The 16,721-nt window shown below is 31.5% G+C and overlaps 1 protein-coding gene across 1 annotated transcript in view; it reads right to left on the bottom strand.

The window, feature by feature from the left end:
- The window catches only part of LOC143052255 (orexin receptor type 2-like), a 34,320-nt gene extending 22,215 nt beyond the window's left edge, over positions 1–12,105 (bottom strand). The window contains exon 1 of the mRNA XM_076225248.1: positions 11,347–12,105. Within this exon, the coding sequence (XP_076081363.1) occupies positions 11,347–11,727 (381 nt within the window). The 5' untranslated portion in view covers positions 11,728–12,105. The remainder of the gene's footprint in view (positions 1–11,346) is intronic.
- Between the last annotated feature and the right edge of the window lie 4,616 nt (positions 12,106–16,721).

Below are 16,721 nucleotides of genomic sequence, written 5' to 3'. Positions count from 1 at the left end.
TCAACGACTCACTCCGCGCCTACTGTTTGAAATGGGTAAAACGGGAAAAAGCTGACAAAAAATCTTTGGACTCTTTTATTAATTCAGTAATGAAGATAGTTGATATTCGAATACAACATTTTAAAGAACATTTTACCCTCAACAAAAACTATAAAAACCCTATTTCGCGTATCAAAAATAAACTAACAGAACTAGCCAAGGAATTTGTTTTTGTCCCGGCTGATAAAGCTGCTAATAATATCATTATTGTTTGACGTAAATTTTATATAGAGGTTCTGCAAAAGGAAATCACGAATTCACCAACATTCCAACTGACTTCATTTTCAGAAAACGACATCTGTAACAAACATAAACTTTTAGCTACTTCTTTACAAGCAGAACCAAACACAATGAAAGTCCCAACTATGTACTGGCTTCCGAAGCTGCACAAAAAACCTTACAAATATAGATTTATTTCATCTTCCAGCCATTGTTCAACTACTAAATTGTCTGTTTTACTTACTAGTACACTTGGTACAATAAAAAACCTGATAATAAATTGTTCAAATAAGGCCTTTGAAAATAGTGGAATTAATTACTTTTGGAGTGTCAAAAACTCGTTGGAAGTACTTGATAAATTGCATGCATATATTGGTGATTTTGAATCTGTTCAAAGTTTTGATTTTTCTACCCTATATACCACTTTGCCTCATATTCTTATTAAGAAAAAATTCACATCCCTAATTAACTGGGCATTTAAAATGTCGGAATGCGAGTACATATGTTCAAACTCTTTTAGATCATTTTTTAGTAGCAATAAACAAAAGAACTATGTCAATTGGACATGCTTTGATACTATTTATGCACTTGAATTTTTACTTGATAACATTTTTGTTCGCTTTGGAGATTCCGTATATCGTCAAGTTATTGGAATTCCAATGGGGACTAACTGTGCACCACTTATTGCGGACCTGTTTTTGTATTGTTATGAGTTACAATTTATGACTAAAATTAGCAAAGACCCATCAAAACAACATTTGATACAAAAATTTAACAATACTTTTAGATATTTGGATGATATATTGGCTCTAAATAATGACGACTTCAGTATGTATACTAAAGAAATTTATCCTGTAGAACTTACTTTAAATAAAGCTAATGATAACAATGACCACTGCCCTTTCCTCGATCTTGATATCTATATCATAAACGGGAAGCTTAATACAAAAATTTATGATAAAAGAGATGATTTTTCATTTCCTATTGTTAATTATCCATTTTTAGATGGTGACGTTCCCTTGTCACCATCTTATGGTGTTTATATATCTCAACTTGTACGATTCGCTCGTGTATGTAACAATGTATTAGATTTTAGCGAGAGAAATTTATGTATTACTGAAAAATTATTACACCAGGGTTTTCGATATCACAAACTGGTCAAAACATTTACTAAATTTTATCACCGGTATAAGGAAATAATTCGTAAATATAACTCAACATGCAGACATCTTATACGTTCAGGTATTTCACATCCAAAATTTTATGGAAATATTCTTTATAAAGCACAAAAATGTCAGTATTCTCCTCAGAAACTAACAAAACCTTTAAATAGACTTATTAAAAGGGGATATAGTTACGATACTGTTGTCAGGTCATTAAAGATTGCATATTTTGGCTTTAACATTGATTCACTGATAGGGTCTTTGCATCGGAACTAAACACATTTACTTCTAAAAAAACAGTTGTTGGCATGACACGGGTTATGTTCTTCTCATATATTTTATGATAGTATGATACTAAACCCCTAACGGGAGGGATTGTACCTGATATTCATATGATGAAGACATAATCTTTCAATCAGTTTAATTGAGGTCTGGAGCTGGCATGTCAGTTAACTGCTAGTAGTCTGTTGTTATTTATGTATTATTGTCATTTTATTTATTTTCTTTTGTTACATCTTTTGACATCAGACTCGGACTTCTCTTGAACTGAATTTTAATGTGCGTATTGTTATTCTTTTACTTTTCTACATTGGCTAGAGGTATAGGGGGAGGGTTGAGATCTCATAAACATGTTTAACCCCGCCGCAATTTTGCGCCTGTCCCAAGTCAGGAGCCTCTGGCCTTTGTTAGTCTTGTATGATTTTAAATTTTAGTTTCTTGTGTATAATTCGGAGTTTAGTATGACGTCCATTATCACTGTACTATTATGCATATTTTAGGGGCCAGCTGAAGGACACCTACGGGTGCGGGAATTCTCGCTACATTGAAGACCCATTGGTTGCCTTCGGCTGTTGTTTGCTCTATGGTCGGGTGGTTGTCGCTTTGACATATTCACCATTTCCTTTCTCAATTCTATTACATATTGTTCGGCGAAAAGTGCTTCATTCTGATTCAGGACAAGAAATATATCTTCTTCCCATTTTCGAAATTAGATTTTTAGGAAAAGACCACCATGGGACCTTTTATCAAGAACGTGAAGACATGTCATTTGGCAACACGTTTCTTACTCTTCTGGCAGTTTCTTTTTCAAAGGAATTAAGGAACAACAAGACAGGTGACCATAGTTATTATTAACGAAATTGTAAGATTTTCTGTTTAATGTGCAAGTAAAGAATATAAAAAGCAACATGTAAATTCGGAGATTTTGTATAAATTGGGAAGCAAACTAGTAGAGCCAGAAACCTAAATAATTAGCAATGTGAAGTAGTTTTTTTAAATAAATCATGAAAGTAAATGTAATGTTTATGCATTGCTAAATGTGTGATATTTGAAAGTACAATAAGAAAAAGATGTATATCTGCATCATATTTTTATAGATATTAGCCTATATAGAATAAGATTTCATTTTCCTCCCTTTTTTTTTTAATTTTTAACTTTACACCTTTTTTCATGACTTTATAAGTGCTGCCATCCCGAGTACATTTAAAAATTTCATAGGAAGGTAAATAGGTCACTGTAAGGCCTTCAGCAATGAGCCGCAAAAGACTAGACTCATAGTGATAAAAGCACCCCAAAAAACAACGAAAAAAAAGAGTACTAATACGTTCATTTCTGTAATGATATTAGAAAAGTTTAAATTATCTACAAATCTGACCACCAACTGCACTTCGTTATCTTTTATCATCCGTCAATACCTTAAAGGATAAAATGACTTTATGAACTTATCGTACTTATATTCAACTACTCCAATTACTACTCGAATAAAGATAAGACAATATCTATTGAAATGAATGTCCAGCAGCACACATTGGTAATATTAGTGAATGTAACAAATATGATTATATTAAAAACCACTATAAACATTGGACCTAGTAGACATGGTTATAATCGATTCATTATATTCATGTAATATGCCCATTTATTTTGTCTGGTTTTCTCAGAGTACTAGGTTAATCTAGTTTTGGTAAGTTTACATGGATATGAACTAATCAGTATCCAATATGTTTGTTGTTAAGTCAGTGCCATTACTAAAGCAGATACTAGGTCGGATTGGTATCGAACAAAGGACGTACAGACATATATGTATTAATAATATTTTATAAATGAGAAGATATTCTTAAATAAGGAGGCGTGAAAGGTTGTCAGTCTTCAATACTTTGAAGGTATTTCCATGTTAGATTTGCATGCAATCATTGAGTGAGACTTTTGCTGATAATAATCACCAGAAGTTCGTGTTTGCTCATGTATACATAACATATGACATTTCATTACTTTGCCATACATCTATATCCTTTGTAATCATTTTAAAATCTAAATGGAATATGAAAAATATCTTTCTGGTCTTTGAACTGACTAGATTAGTTCCACATTAATCAGTCACCATGACAGAATTTATTGTCGTAAGAAACATAGTAGTTAGTAACGTTCAGTTGATTCTTTAACTTTTGACGCCAGCATATATTTAAATGTATTGATTTCAACATATCTTAATGATCATGAAACAAGCAAAAACAATCTTTTTGATCTCTCATCGAGTATAAAAATACAACAGAAGTAAGCAGATAAATAAACAGTCCCAACATGCGTGTGTTAAAAGGGGCGAGATTGATACATTACGAATTAAGTAAATGAAAAACACACCTAAAAACAAAAAAAGCAAGCAATAATTTAAATTTGGTCATTTTAATAAATTTCCTGTTACAAAAATTTGAATTTTTCGAAAAACTAAGGACTTTCTTATCGCAGGCATAGATTACCTTAGCCGTATTTGGCACAAATTTTTGGAATTTTGGATCCTCAATGCTCTTCAACTTTGTACTTGTTTGGCTTTATATATATTTTGATATGAGCGTCACTGATGAATCTTATGAAAACGAAACGCGCGTCTGGCGTACTAAATTATAATTCTGGTACCTTTGATAACTATTATAGCAATATACAGGAGAATAATCAACATTAACCCCACAAAACACATAAGGGACTCAGATTCTAAGGTTGGAGAAGCCAATCCCGATCTACTTGTATCTATCTTGTGACTCTTGATATGGTGGAGAACGAATCTGGTTATTAAATTACAAAGGTTTTGAATTAATGAAGGATATACTTCAAAAGCAAAATTATGAATTTCCTGTTGTCTCATTACGTTGTTTGGTTTTTTTTTGGGGGGGTTTTTTTTGGTGGATCTGCATTATCCGTCTTGAAGCAGGGAATTCGTAGACATATTGATATTAAATAATGTTGCATGATTGCGAAAAAAATTGTTGGTAGATTTAAGCAACGATATAGCTTACCTTACACTCTTAAAATGAGTAAAACCTACACATAATTGATTACTTTAAAATATCCGGACATTAAAAAAACGAAACAACTAAAACGATAAAATAAAAAAAGAACCTGATTTATGCAAAACAATAAACGAAAAGCAAATATGACAGATACCAAACAACGACAATATGGGACAGTTGTGTATTGGGACATAAAAAACAAAGACTTAATCAAATCAGTTGGAAATGACTTGACTTATTAGATTTGCACGAAACATATACATCACTAACATCAAGACAAAAGACACAAATGTCTGATCTTACTCGCTACTCGCAGTTACAAGAAAGTAGTTGAAAGCCAATAACAACTAATGAATAAATCATGTTGTTCCAGACTAAAGTACCAATCAGAACACATACAAAGTATTTAGTGTAAAGACTATAAACCTGTTTTTAATCGTTGATCTTTTTAGGATAACAATTATATTACTATTATAAAATACTTGACAACAGCAGATATCAGATTAAGAAGACCTAAGATTTTGACTTATATAATGCATTCTTAGTCTACGAAGATACATATAGTATGTGGTCTAGAACAAACTGGGGATGACGACCATAGAATGCTTAGTGTAGTTAAGTAGAAGAAGAATATAATCACCCGAGGAACAAGTGTACTGTCAAACATCGCTGGCTTTATGAGACGACTAGATATCAACAGATCACCTCCACTCCCAACCCAAACCTCGAACAGTGGTTTACTATTGTTGCCTTTATTTACACCAGCACTACCAGAGACTATCTCATTTATGCTATTTTTAAATTTTTGGAGGGGTTTAAAATCTGGACAAAAAAAAGGATATCATACAAAACCTCATGAATATTTTTTTGATCTATTTCTTTGAATCTCGGGTTTGGTGTCGCTCGATGAACGCAACTAGGAACTCCTCATAATTTTATGCTCACCATTTATTTTATATTACAAAGATCGGGAAAATTACCAGGCGTGAAGTAGATGAGTATATAACTGATCAGTTATGTTTTATTTCTAATAAAATATCGCTCAATTGATGCTCAAATTGAATTTCTGGATTCATTAAAGTGAAATGTTTGCAGAACATTATTGTAGACTCAACTTGGGAATTATTTGAAGTGAAGAGTTTTAAAGAGAAAAGTGTTCTAGACTGACATGAGAGAGTCATTAATAGGAGAGTGTTGGAGGAAGTAATGTGGAAGAGATTTAAATCGTCATTTCCCCCTTTAAACAACTCCAGAAATATTTCAAAATATCAAATATGCATTTGACAAAAAGACATTTTCTTTTCCAGTTTTAAGAACACGATCTAGACAAATAAATCAACTGAATACCATTAAAATGAAGAGATATAAAACTGTACAGATTAATTCAAAATTTCCTTCTTTTTACTATAAAATAATTTTCTGTTTTTCTGTTTTGTTTTATGTCATCTTATTTCATATATAACCAGTTGTATCAATAGATAGGATTTATAGTGGGCTGTAAACAAACGCTTTCATAACAAGTGTTTACAGTTTGTACTGAGTCCAAGCTGAGTTATCATGAGCGATTCTATAGATGTATATGATCTTGGATAATTTGCTACTTATATAAAAAAAAAATTAAAAAAAAATACCGAATCCTAGGAAAATTCAAAACGGAAAGTCCCTTTATCCAATGGCAAATTCAAAAGATCAAACACACCAAAAGAATTGATAAAAACTGTCATATTCCACACCTGGTAAAGGCATTTTAGTATGTTGCTGTAGAAAATGGTGGATTAAACCTGGGTTTATATCTAGCTAAACCTCTCACTTGTATGGCAGTCGCATAAAATTCCACTTTATAAGTTAGTTTCTTTATAATGTGTTTAAAAACTGTTTTTTATTTCAATGTTTTTGTCTTACAGATACAGTAGACAATTCTACAAGGGCATCTTTTACAACATACTACACTTATTTGGTTTAAAGTATTATACAATACAGTTTAAACCTGTTGTACGTATCAATTTCTAATGTGTTTGAAACTATTTTGTTTTCTAAAATAATATGAAACTTGAAATTGCACGATAAAGTTGACTCGTCTTGCTATTTTTTTATTTGTACCACCTTTGACAAGTATTTAGTAAGACAATAAAAATTCACTTCTGTACTCCTACTATGTTCCTGTTGTTCAGTGATTGTCGTTGTTGATGTGGTTCGTGCGTGTTTCTCGTTTGCTTTGCTTTTTGTGCAGATTAGACCTAGTTTTCCTGTGTAAGTTGTTTTTCATTAGTAATTCTGGGGCCCTTTATAGCTTAATGTTGGGTACCATCCAAGGCTTCGTGTTGACACCCTTACTTTGACCAATAATGGTTTACTTTTACAAGTTGTGACTTGGATGGAGAGTTGTCTCATTAGCACTCATACGAAATCTTTTTTATATTTATGAAATTGTATTAGAATAATTACGGAATACAAATTTCCTGCTTCCTGGTGCAAAGGCTACGAAACTAAGATTATATATATCATGCCATCATCACATCATAAAAGTTCGTTCCTTTTCATCTGTCCATTTTCATAAAAAGAATTATACATGTTATATTTTCTTTTTTGTTTATCAAACGTCTACTCTAAAGCTAATAAATATGAAAATATACCATAATGTGTCTGTTTCATTTCTGATCAGACTAGATTCGAATCTTTATATTATGTTGTAAAACTTTGAAATCAGCCAATAAAATGACATCATCAATTATTTATTTTGATGAACATTATTTGCTTTGCTTTACAACTCTTACGCATGTCATAAAAGCTCTTCCAGAGGAGCTGTTAAAAACTTTATCTTGAAGACTATGTTTATGTTCTTTGATTTGCTTCAGATTTAGCCATGGTTATCAAAATGGTATTTGTTTCGATGAATGAGCATAAAGTCACTTTCTATTTCTTTAAAAGGTTTCAAATCCGGTAATTCGTTTGAAGAAAGCACATACCATTTTATTCTTTGGATAAATCAGATAATACTAGAGAATCAAACAGCCATAATACCACAATAAGAATACACATAAAACATTAATACACACCATAGGCTTTATATGTTTTGCAAAATTTGTATAGTTGCCAAACTCAGAAACTAAGAAACTGCTGAAAAAAATTGATTCATTGCTGCTTCAGCTTTAAACGTTGCTATATTTTAAGATCAATAATTATTGCAGAAGATTTCAGTTACTACTTAACTTTAACCATACTAGTATGACATATTTTGTATCTCATGTATCAAGACGAATTGCTACAAAAAATTAAGAAAGGTTAGAATTATTTCCCTTTTTTTGTTTTTATGGATTATACTGTAATCAACCATGTTTAACCACCATTATTGCTTAAAAGCATCAAGGAGTAATCATAAACACGTAACTAAGGTTTTAATTAAAAAAAATTAATATGAGATGAACGCTAATGCGATAACACCACTACTGTACAAAATCAAGTATAAAAAAAGTACATCACCGAGACTGGTAAGGTTTGGACAGTAAAATCATGTCTTTACAATGTGTCTTTTTCATTATATCACCCATACTGGTAATGTTGACACAGTAGAATCGTGTTTATGCAACAGTATATCACAGAGACTAGAATGGTCGGATCAATATAACCATGTCTATGCAATATGGACCTTTTGTTGAAAAACCAGGACGTTTTAAATCTTGCTCTCGAAAAAATACAGGACAATATTAAACACTGAGTTGTACGCGAACTACAAGCAAGTTGTGCGTTATTTATGCTTTAAACATGTATAGCATTAAGGATAAGATAAACAGTTACGGATAAAATTATCCAACTCATGAAATAGCAGAAAATCGATCTGATCTCATGTAATATAACTAAAAAGTACTGATCTACACTCGAAAAGTGGACCGATACACTAAAAAACACGATATAAAACGAGACTAAACCTACCGTGGTTGAAGTTATCATGACAATATTTTGGATTGTTCATGCTGCCGATAAGTTGGATCTGGGTTTTTGTTCTTGCTGCTGATTCTGAGCAGTTAATTAATACCGTAGGTTTTGGTGGTGAGCCTTTTTAGTTCATGATTTAACTTATCATGGCAATGCTTTTGGTCAATGCTATTTTATTTGCGTGTTTAGAAATACATCAGTGATTTTCATCGTTTTATTTTGGGTCTTTTTCGTAAATTATTTTATTTATTCTACAAAGTATGCTTAATGACTCTTTCAAATTGTTAGTATATATTTACAATGACGTATAAATGGTGTTGATTTATACATGTCTGAAGGAACTCGAATAACGCATGACTATTTACCAACCCAATTAGACATAACGTACATTTTTTTATTATCACAGGAAAATACTCTGAACCTTTTTTTTTATCTTACTCATTTTTACGAGCAGTGTTTGCTGTCAGACAAATCTTTTGGCCGCTCTAAACTTTTGATTGCTGTCAGCCTTTTAGATATTTTTTTAACTTATTGCAAATCTTTCGACCGCTCTGTTTTTATTGTTTGCTATCAGTCTTTTGGGAGGGTTGAGATCTCACAAACATGTTTAACCCCGCCGCATTTTTGCGCCTGTCCCAAGTCAGGAGCCTCTGGCCTTTGTTAGTCTTGTATCATTTTAACTTTTAGTTTCTTGTGTACAATTTGGAGTTTAGTATGGTGTTCATTATCACTGAACCAGTATATATTTGTTTAGGGGCCAACTGAAGGACGCCTCCGGGTGCGAGAATTTCTCGTTGCATTGAAGACCTGTTGGTGACCTTCTGCTGTTGTCTGCTCTATGGTCGGGTTGTTGTCTCTTTTGGCACATTCCCCATTTTCATTCTCAATTTTATTTTGGTATATATTCTGTTTATAAATCAAAATTATTTTATTTCTACCTGTGTGATGTCCACATGCTTCATCAACTGATGAAACTCTAACGCGCGATTCTACATCAGAGTTAACTATTACCTGACCGTGTCATGGTAAGGATTCGGTCCCATTACTTAAAATCTTTCAATCCTATATGGGTAGATTTAACATAGATAATGAATGAAGTTGTTAAATTTGATATATGCCTTTTTGTGCTGTTTTGTTACATATTTGTATGTTTTTAAGATTCAGATTAACACAATGTTGACTGCTGTACCCCTAATTTTTTACTTTTTACCTTTTATGTCTGTTTGTTTTGTTCATGCATCGTTGTCAATATAATGGAATTTGATGCGATTGTCATACAATTGAGATGTTTAGTTAGCTTTATAACCAGGTTCATTCCACCATTTTCTAAATAAGAAAATGCCTGTACCAAGTCAAGAATGTGACAATTGTTATCTATTCATTTGATGTAATTGAGATTTTGATTTTGGCATTTAATTAGGGACATTCGGTTTTGAATTTTCCTCGGCGGTCAGTATTTTTGTGATTTTAATTTTTAGTAAACGTGGAACTTAGCATGACAATACTTTGGGCCGCTCTTATCTATTTTGTTGTTGTGAGTCTTTTACTACTTCGTTGAACTAATCATGACAATATTTTGGTATACTGTGGATTCATTATTATTCGTGGAATACCAATTGTCGTGGATTTCGTGCTACTAATGAACCACGAATTCAAATGTTCAACGAAGAACTAGTTTTATATAGGCTTGTATGCAGACCATAGTAAAACATAAAAAAAATATCCACGAAAATCCAAAATTTCTTCAATCCACGAAAATTGGTACCCACGAAAATAATGAATCCACAATAATATGTATTTTTTTTAACTTTCTTACGACATTGTTTGTAAATCGTTTTTTTTTCCAAAAGTATTTCATTTGTTGCACTAAGTATGCTTAGTGACTCTTCAAAACTTTATTGTTAACATATATATCTTATCAATAGCGTTGTTATATACATGTCTTAGGATACTTGAAAAACTGAGGATCAATTACCTACACACTTGAATATAATATATATTTTGTAATTAACACAGTGAATATCTATTTGTTAGTATTTGCTCATACGTAGGCTGCATTAATGCATTGTAAGTGTACTATTTTAAGAAGATTGTTAAGAACTTATAGCAAATTTTAAAAAATTAAATTTTTGTTTTGAGTTTTGAGTAAAACCTTTGCATGTAAACTTTAAAAACACATTGAAGCCACATTATCTCTACTTCCAGCAAACGACTAATTTTCTTAATCGTCCATGGAGAAGTAGAACTCAAAACAAATAATAATATAAAACGGATACTACTATAATTAACCCTTTTCTCATACTCTTGAAAATGTTAGAAACTGAATTTCATTTTATGATTAGATATATTTCGAGTATTTTATTTTCATATAACATTGTCCTTCAAACCCGAGGTATTTGTGAACCTTCGGCGACTCCAACAACCAGGCATGTTTTACATAGAGGCTAAGAGACAATCTGATGATTAATCACTTTACATTTTACACTGATTCTTAAGATTCAATATAAAAAAAATGAACAGTTTGTTTCTTTCTTATTAATGTTTGTTTATGAATAAAAGGTGACGTTTGACTTAAAGATAAGAAAGCATACATCAGTAATTGCTAAATATTGTTTTACTAAATATTGAAGGCCTAAAAACTTGATATGCCATATGTGTACTTGGATTAATACTGCAAAGGAACTGATTAAAAGAATAACTCAACTTACCATTAAAAAGTACACCAGTTTACAAATAACAAGACCCATAAACCATGTTTCAGTTACGTCAACAAGTAACGTTGGAGGTAGGCATATCAGTATAATACCCAAATCGGCGACGGAAAGGTTGACTATGAACATATTAGTTACAGTCCGCATTTGATGATTCCTCCACACTGCAAAACATACCAAAATATTTCCTGTAATTCCGATGATAAATGTTAATATGTAAACCGTTATAACAATCCATTCATACCATTCAGGAATTATATAAGTTGCCAAATATGTACGGACATCATCTTCATTTTTACATTCCCCATCATCCAATATATCAAAACAGGTTGTATTGTTTCTAGTACTATTCGCATTTGTTCCATTAAAATCCAGCATAATTTTTTGTCGAAAAGAGTTTCAGATTAAATAAATTAAAATTATATGATTTTTGCTTTGACTTTAGTTATGTTGAATCCTCTATAAGTTCTGCAAACTATCATTTGCATTCCTACAGACTAAACTTATACTTTATATGCTAAAGTCATATGTTTTCTGTTGGATGTGCTCTTCAAGCGCTGACATTTAAAAACACGGATAATTGAAAATTAGAAACTGTTAATTCCATGCGATGACGGCTTATTACTTTTCCGGTTCTCTACAAAGACGCAAAATCGTTTACACTAAAGAATAAATCTAGTCAATGATGATTTCTTCTGTTGTGCAATTAACATGCTCACTGTTCGATGCGGAAGTTAAATAGCAGTTTGCATTATGACTACAAAGACATGACGATTTTTAATTGTTATTGATAATTACACGGAATTCCATTAGCTTTATAGGCAATAAAGTCTCTCTTTGACACAACGGTCCATGACTATAATATTCGCTCATAACATTTCTTTAATTCCAAAGTTCATTTAAACTAATTGTCTTTTGTCAGATTTGCCAGCTGTGAGTTTGTCTACTAGATTGACGAAACTGTATGTACAAGACCAATATTTAAATATCTATAGAAGATTTTATTCATTGTCAAGAAACCTATTATTAAGTATGAAACTATTGCTATTACGAATGGTTAGGTTAAAACAGTTTTCAATCTACTGCAATGAATTATATAAAACGTATTACGTTGTCATGTGATATCTTAGAATCATAAATACGGGGATAATTGGGTCATCAATCTACATAACAAATAAAAACAAAGTCAATCTCAAAGTTGTCGGTCAAATACGAAAACATAAGTATATCCCTTTGTACAGCTACTTTCATTGGAACTCAACTTTATGGACTGTCGATTAGATTTTCCTCTGAGTTCAACATTTTTTGTGATTTTACTTTATAATGTAAATAAACTTGATAAATGCTTCTTAAAGCGTACCTGAATAAGTTTAGTCCAGAAACAAACGAATGAAATTATTTTTAACTTTTTCAATATTTTTCTAATTTCTCCGTGGCTTGACGACAAAAACTATATCTATGTTAATATTTTGAAAGATATTTGGCACTCGATTGAGTTTGATATGTCCCCTATTGCTGAACATAAAATACAATAAATGATTTGAACGGGTAAAACAATTCGGTTCGATTTTTTTATAAATCTAATTTGTAAATTTTTCATAATTTCATTATTAATATACGTTGAAATATGGTATTATAGAAAAATAGATGATTATTTGTTGTAGCTGTTTTCTAAATATCCAGTGGAAAATATTTCATGCATGCTCAAGACTCAAAGAAATTAACATTTGATACAATAGCTAGGTCCAGTAAAAAGTAAAATTACAAAATGCAGAATTCCGAGGATAATTCTAAATGGAAAGTCCGAAAGCAAATGACAAAATCAGAAGCTAAAATATATAAAACAACAACTGCTAAATTCCTTACTGGGTACAGGCATTTTCTTGTCTATATCATGGTGGGTTATTAGATGTGGTTTTATAACTAGCTTTACCACACACTTGCATGACAGTCGCATCAAATTCTATTATATTGACATGTGAACGAAAAAACAGACTTATATGTAAAAATGTCAACTTTAATTGGGGTACAGCAGTTAATAATGAGTTATAATCTTAATTGTTACAAAACTAGCAAATATGTCAACAAAGTTAGACTGTAACTCGATTTTTGACATTTTCAACTATTATGTTCACACATCGATATCAATAATAATAGAATTTTAAACGACTGACACACGTGTCAGAGGTTAAGCTAACCATAAAACCAGGTTTAGTCCACCATTTTCTACAAATGAAAATGAGCGTTCCAAGACATAAATATTACAGTTAGTGTTCATTCGTTTGATTTGTTCGAGCATATTAGTTTGCCATTTGCTTAGAGACTTTCCGTTAAGAATTTTCCTCGGAGTTCGGTATTTTTTTTATTTTACTTTTTAAATCACTAAACCGTTTCGTTAGAATTGAATTCCTAAAAACAAAGCGGTAATGTTTTGATACAGTTATTAAGTTCGATTTTAAATCAAAATGACACTTGAAAGATTCCCACATTTCGGACACATTGTTTACGGACAAGCAACGGTAACCGCCTTAGCTATTTAAACCTCATTACCATAACGATACTGGTCAGTCTTCGTTTTCTCTATGAACCATTTAACATATTTACAGAAAAGGGAACCATACTAAAAATCATTGTAATACACATATACATTTTCAAGGTACTACAATCTGTCGATTCCTATATATTGTCCCTGCACAAGTTCTCGTTTTTCTCTAACTGTTAACGACGTGTCTACACTAATCAATTGTATGTTGGGTGTATACTGATTGATATTTTAGTCTTAGATAAATTATTTTCTATTAGTTGTTATAAGTTATGAACTAGCTGTCAATAACTGCGAGTACTCTTAGAAATGTTTTTGGTGTGAAAGATGTGTGGTGGATAATTACCAGTCTTTGTTTTGTTTGATGTGGGCTTTTTGTATCGATCTGAGGAGTTAAGCCTTTTTTTACGGATTCATATATATAGTTTGTTCTTATAGTGTACTGTTACACCACTGTTACATGGTAGGGGAGGGTAATGCGCTCATAAACGCCGCCTCATCCTTTATATGTCAATCTAAAGTCAGTAGTCTGTATTTCAGTGATTGTCGATGGTTCATGTCTGTCATATTTGTTTTTGAAAAAAAAAATGTATGTGCCATTAATTTCGCAATTTTTCATGCCGAGGTATTTATAGCCAACTATACGGTATAAGTTTTTCTCATTGTTGACGGTCGTACGGTTGTTCTCTTATAGTTGATGTGTTCCCCTCGGTTTTAGTTTGTAACCCAGATTTGTTTTCTCTCAGTTTCTCTCAGTCTATTTATTACTTTTAAACATCGGTATTCTACTGTTGCTTTTATTTAATTTCTGACGTCCACTTCATTTGAACTATGAATCATAAAGACCATACACAATTAAAGTTCTGTTTCAAATAGTTAGTTAACAATTCTTCGTTTTGAAATGTATGAAAAAGTCGAAAGAATGTCAGCCTCTTAAACGTCAAATATATTTTAAGACGGCATCTTTACAAATAGTGTGTGTGTATTTAACAAGTATTAATCTAGCAAATCATTTTAAGATAAAAACTTGAAGCTTTGAAATAATTTAAAGTTTGATGTCTTATTTCATATAAAGAAGACGGGTAAATTCATTTTTCCTTTTGTCGATTTTTAAATAGGCATTTCCCAGACAAAACGACCTTAAAAGAAGGTTCATGAAAATATACATTGGCTTTAATATTTTGATGATTTTATTCTAATCTGGCCAATATCCTTCTACATATTGAATAAAAAAGATGTGATATAACAAGGTTGGGTTTTTTAATTTCTTACGATGTAATTTTCGGACAGGTTTCAATGACCTCGCTGTTTTGGACAATGCTCATTGCACTAGCTTCTTAGATAAAAAAGAAATAGAGAAAAAAAGAAAAAAGGTACCGACGTCATTCAAAACTTGTCTTAGCAAATAAATTGCTGCCTATACAAATTTTATGTCATTATTAAATGATAACTTGGGTTCACGAGCAAACAACTCCCACCATAGCAGAGAGCGTTAGATGTTTTATGTTATCACGTACATTACCAACTGATAGCCTTTATAGATGAAATCTGTCTTAATTGACATGAAATCCACCTTTGGATTAAATTAATGTAAACTGATTTATTTGTAACAGATTTAATCAGGCTGAAATCACGAATGAATTTACAACAATAACTACATTAAAGTTATTTCAGTCAGGATATTTATCAAGTTTTGTTCCACTACATTATTGAAGTTATACTTTCGTTTAGTTTATAATAAAGTTTAGTTTGCAATAAAGCAAAAATCCTACAGCATGAGAACAATATCTGTTGCATATGTATCAAGCTATTTGGGAGGCAGAATTCCAAGTAATATTTTATTCAAATCTAAGATTTAGAAACTTGAATTACGACTAAAAATAAAGGTTTTTATCGACATTTGAATTAAAGACTACAGGTATACAGAATAATCCATAATCTTTCCAGTGTCTTCCGTAACTTTTACATTTCAAATCATTTAAGAGATTAACATCCACATTGCCTCTTAGTAAATGGATATCCGTGACACACTAAGGATCACTAAGAAATTATTTGCTTTTTAATTACATTCCAAAGCTGTTATTTTATTTTATGACTTGATTGCTTTTGAAGTCTTCTAAGGCAAATAAGGAGTTTTACGTCATGCCATTAATATGTAGATGGCTTCTAGTGCTCCTAGTTTATTGCATTTGATTTCTGTTGCATAATTTTGACGGTAGGTAAAGAAACTATCAATCAGCAACCATCAAAACAGAAAAGTCATTTCTTCGTAAGGTCTTAACTGCACATTTCTCTTTTCTATCTTCATTTTAGACTAAATTGATGAAAGCAGAAAAAAAAACTAGAATGCTCTATTGATTATCAAATAGGTAACACATATATAGTAAACACATAACAGCTAACGCCCCCCCCCCCCCCCCCCCCTTCTGAACAACTGAAGAAAAATACATTTCAGTGCTAAAAGAGTGCAATTATAATTGTTGCAACCCATATAAAACTTTCTTCTGAAACAACAACACAAAACCAATAGCAAGATATTTTTACTTGAACTATGCATATGTTTGCTTTGTATTTTCTTCTGGGCTATATCTATAGTGAAATGTCGACAATGATGTGTACGGCAGGGTTTTGAAGTAAACATATAAATCTTTAAAATCTTTAAGACAAATGAGAAAGCACATTCTAATTTTCCGTCGATGTTGGTTACAAAATTCTTTAATTAATACACGATCTATGTTAACTTAATGGTTCTTTAAATACATTGATTTACTAATGTCTTCCAATGAATAGTGTTAGCTTTAATCGTGTTATTACAGCCTTTTCAGTACAT

Source organism: Mytilus galloprovincialis, chromosome 1 (genome assembly GCF_965363235.1).
Source record: "Mytilus galloprovincialis chromosome 1, xbMytGall1.hap1.1, whole genome shotgun sequence".
Classification (NCBI taxonomy): domain Eukaryota; kingdom Metazoa; phylum Mollusca; class Bivalvia; order Mytilida; family Mytilidae; genus Mytilus; species Mytilus galloprovincialis.
This window is presented reverse-complemented; position numbering and strand designations above follow the sequence as displayed.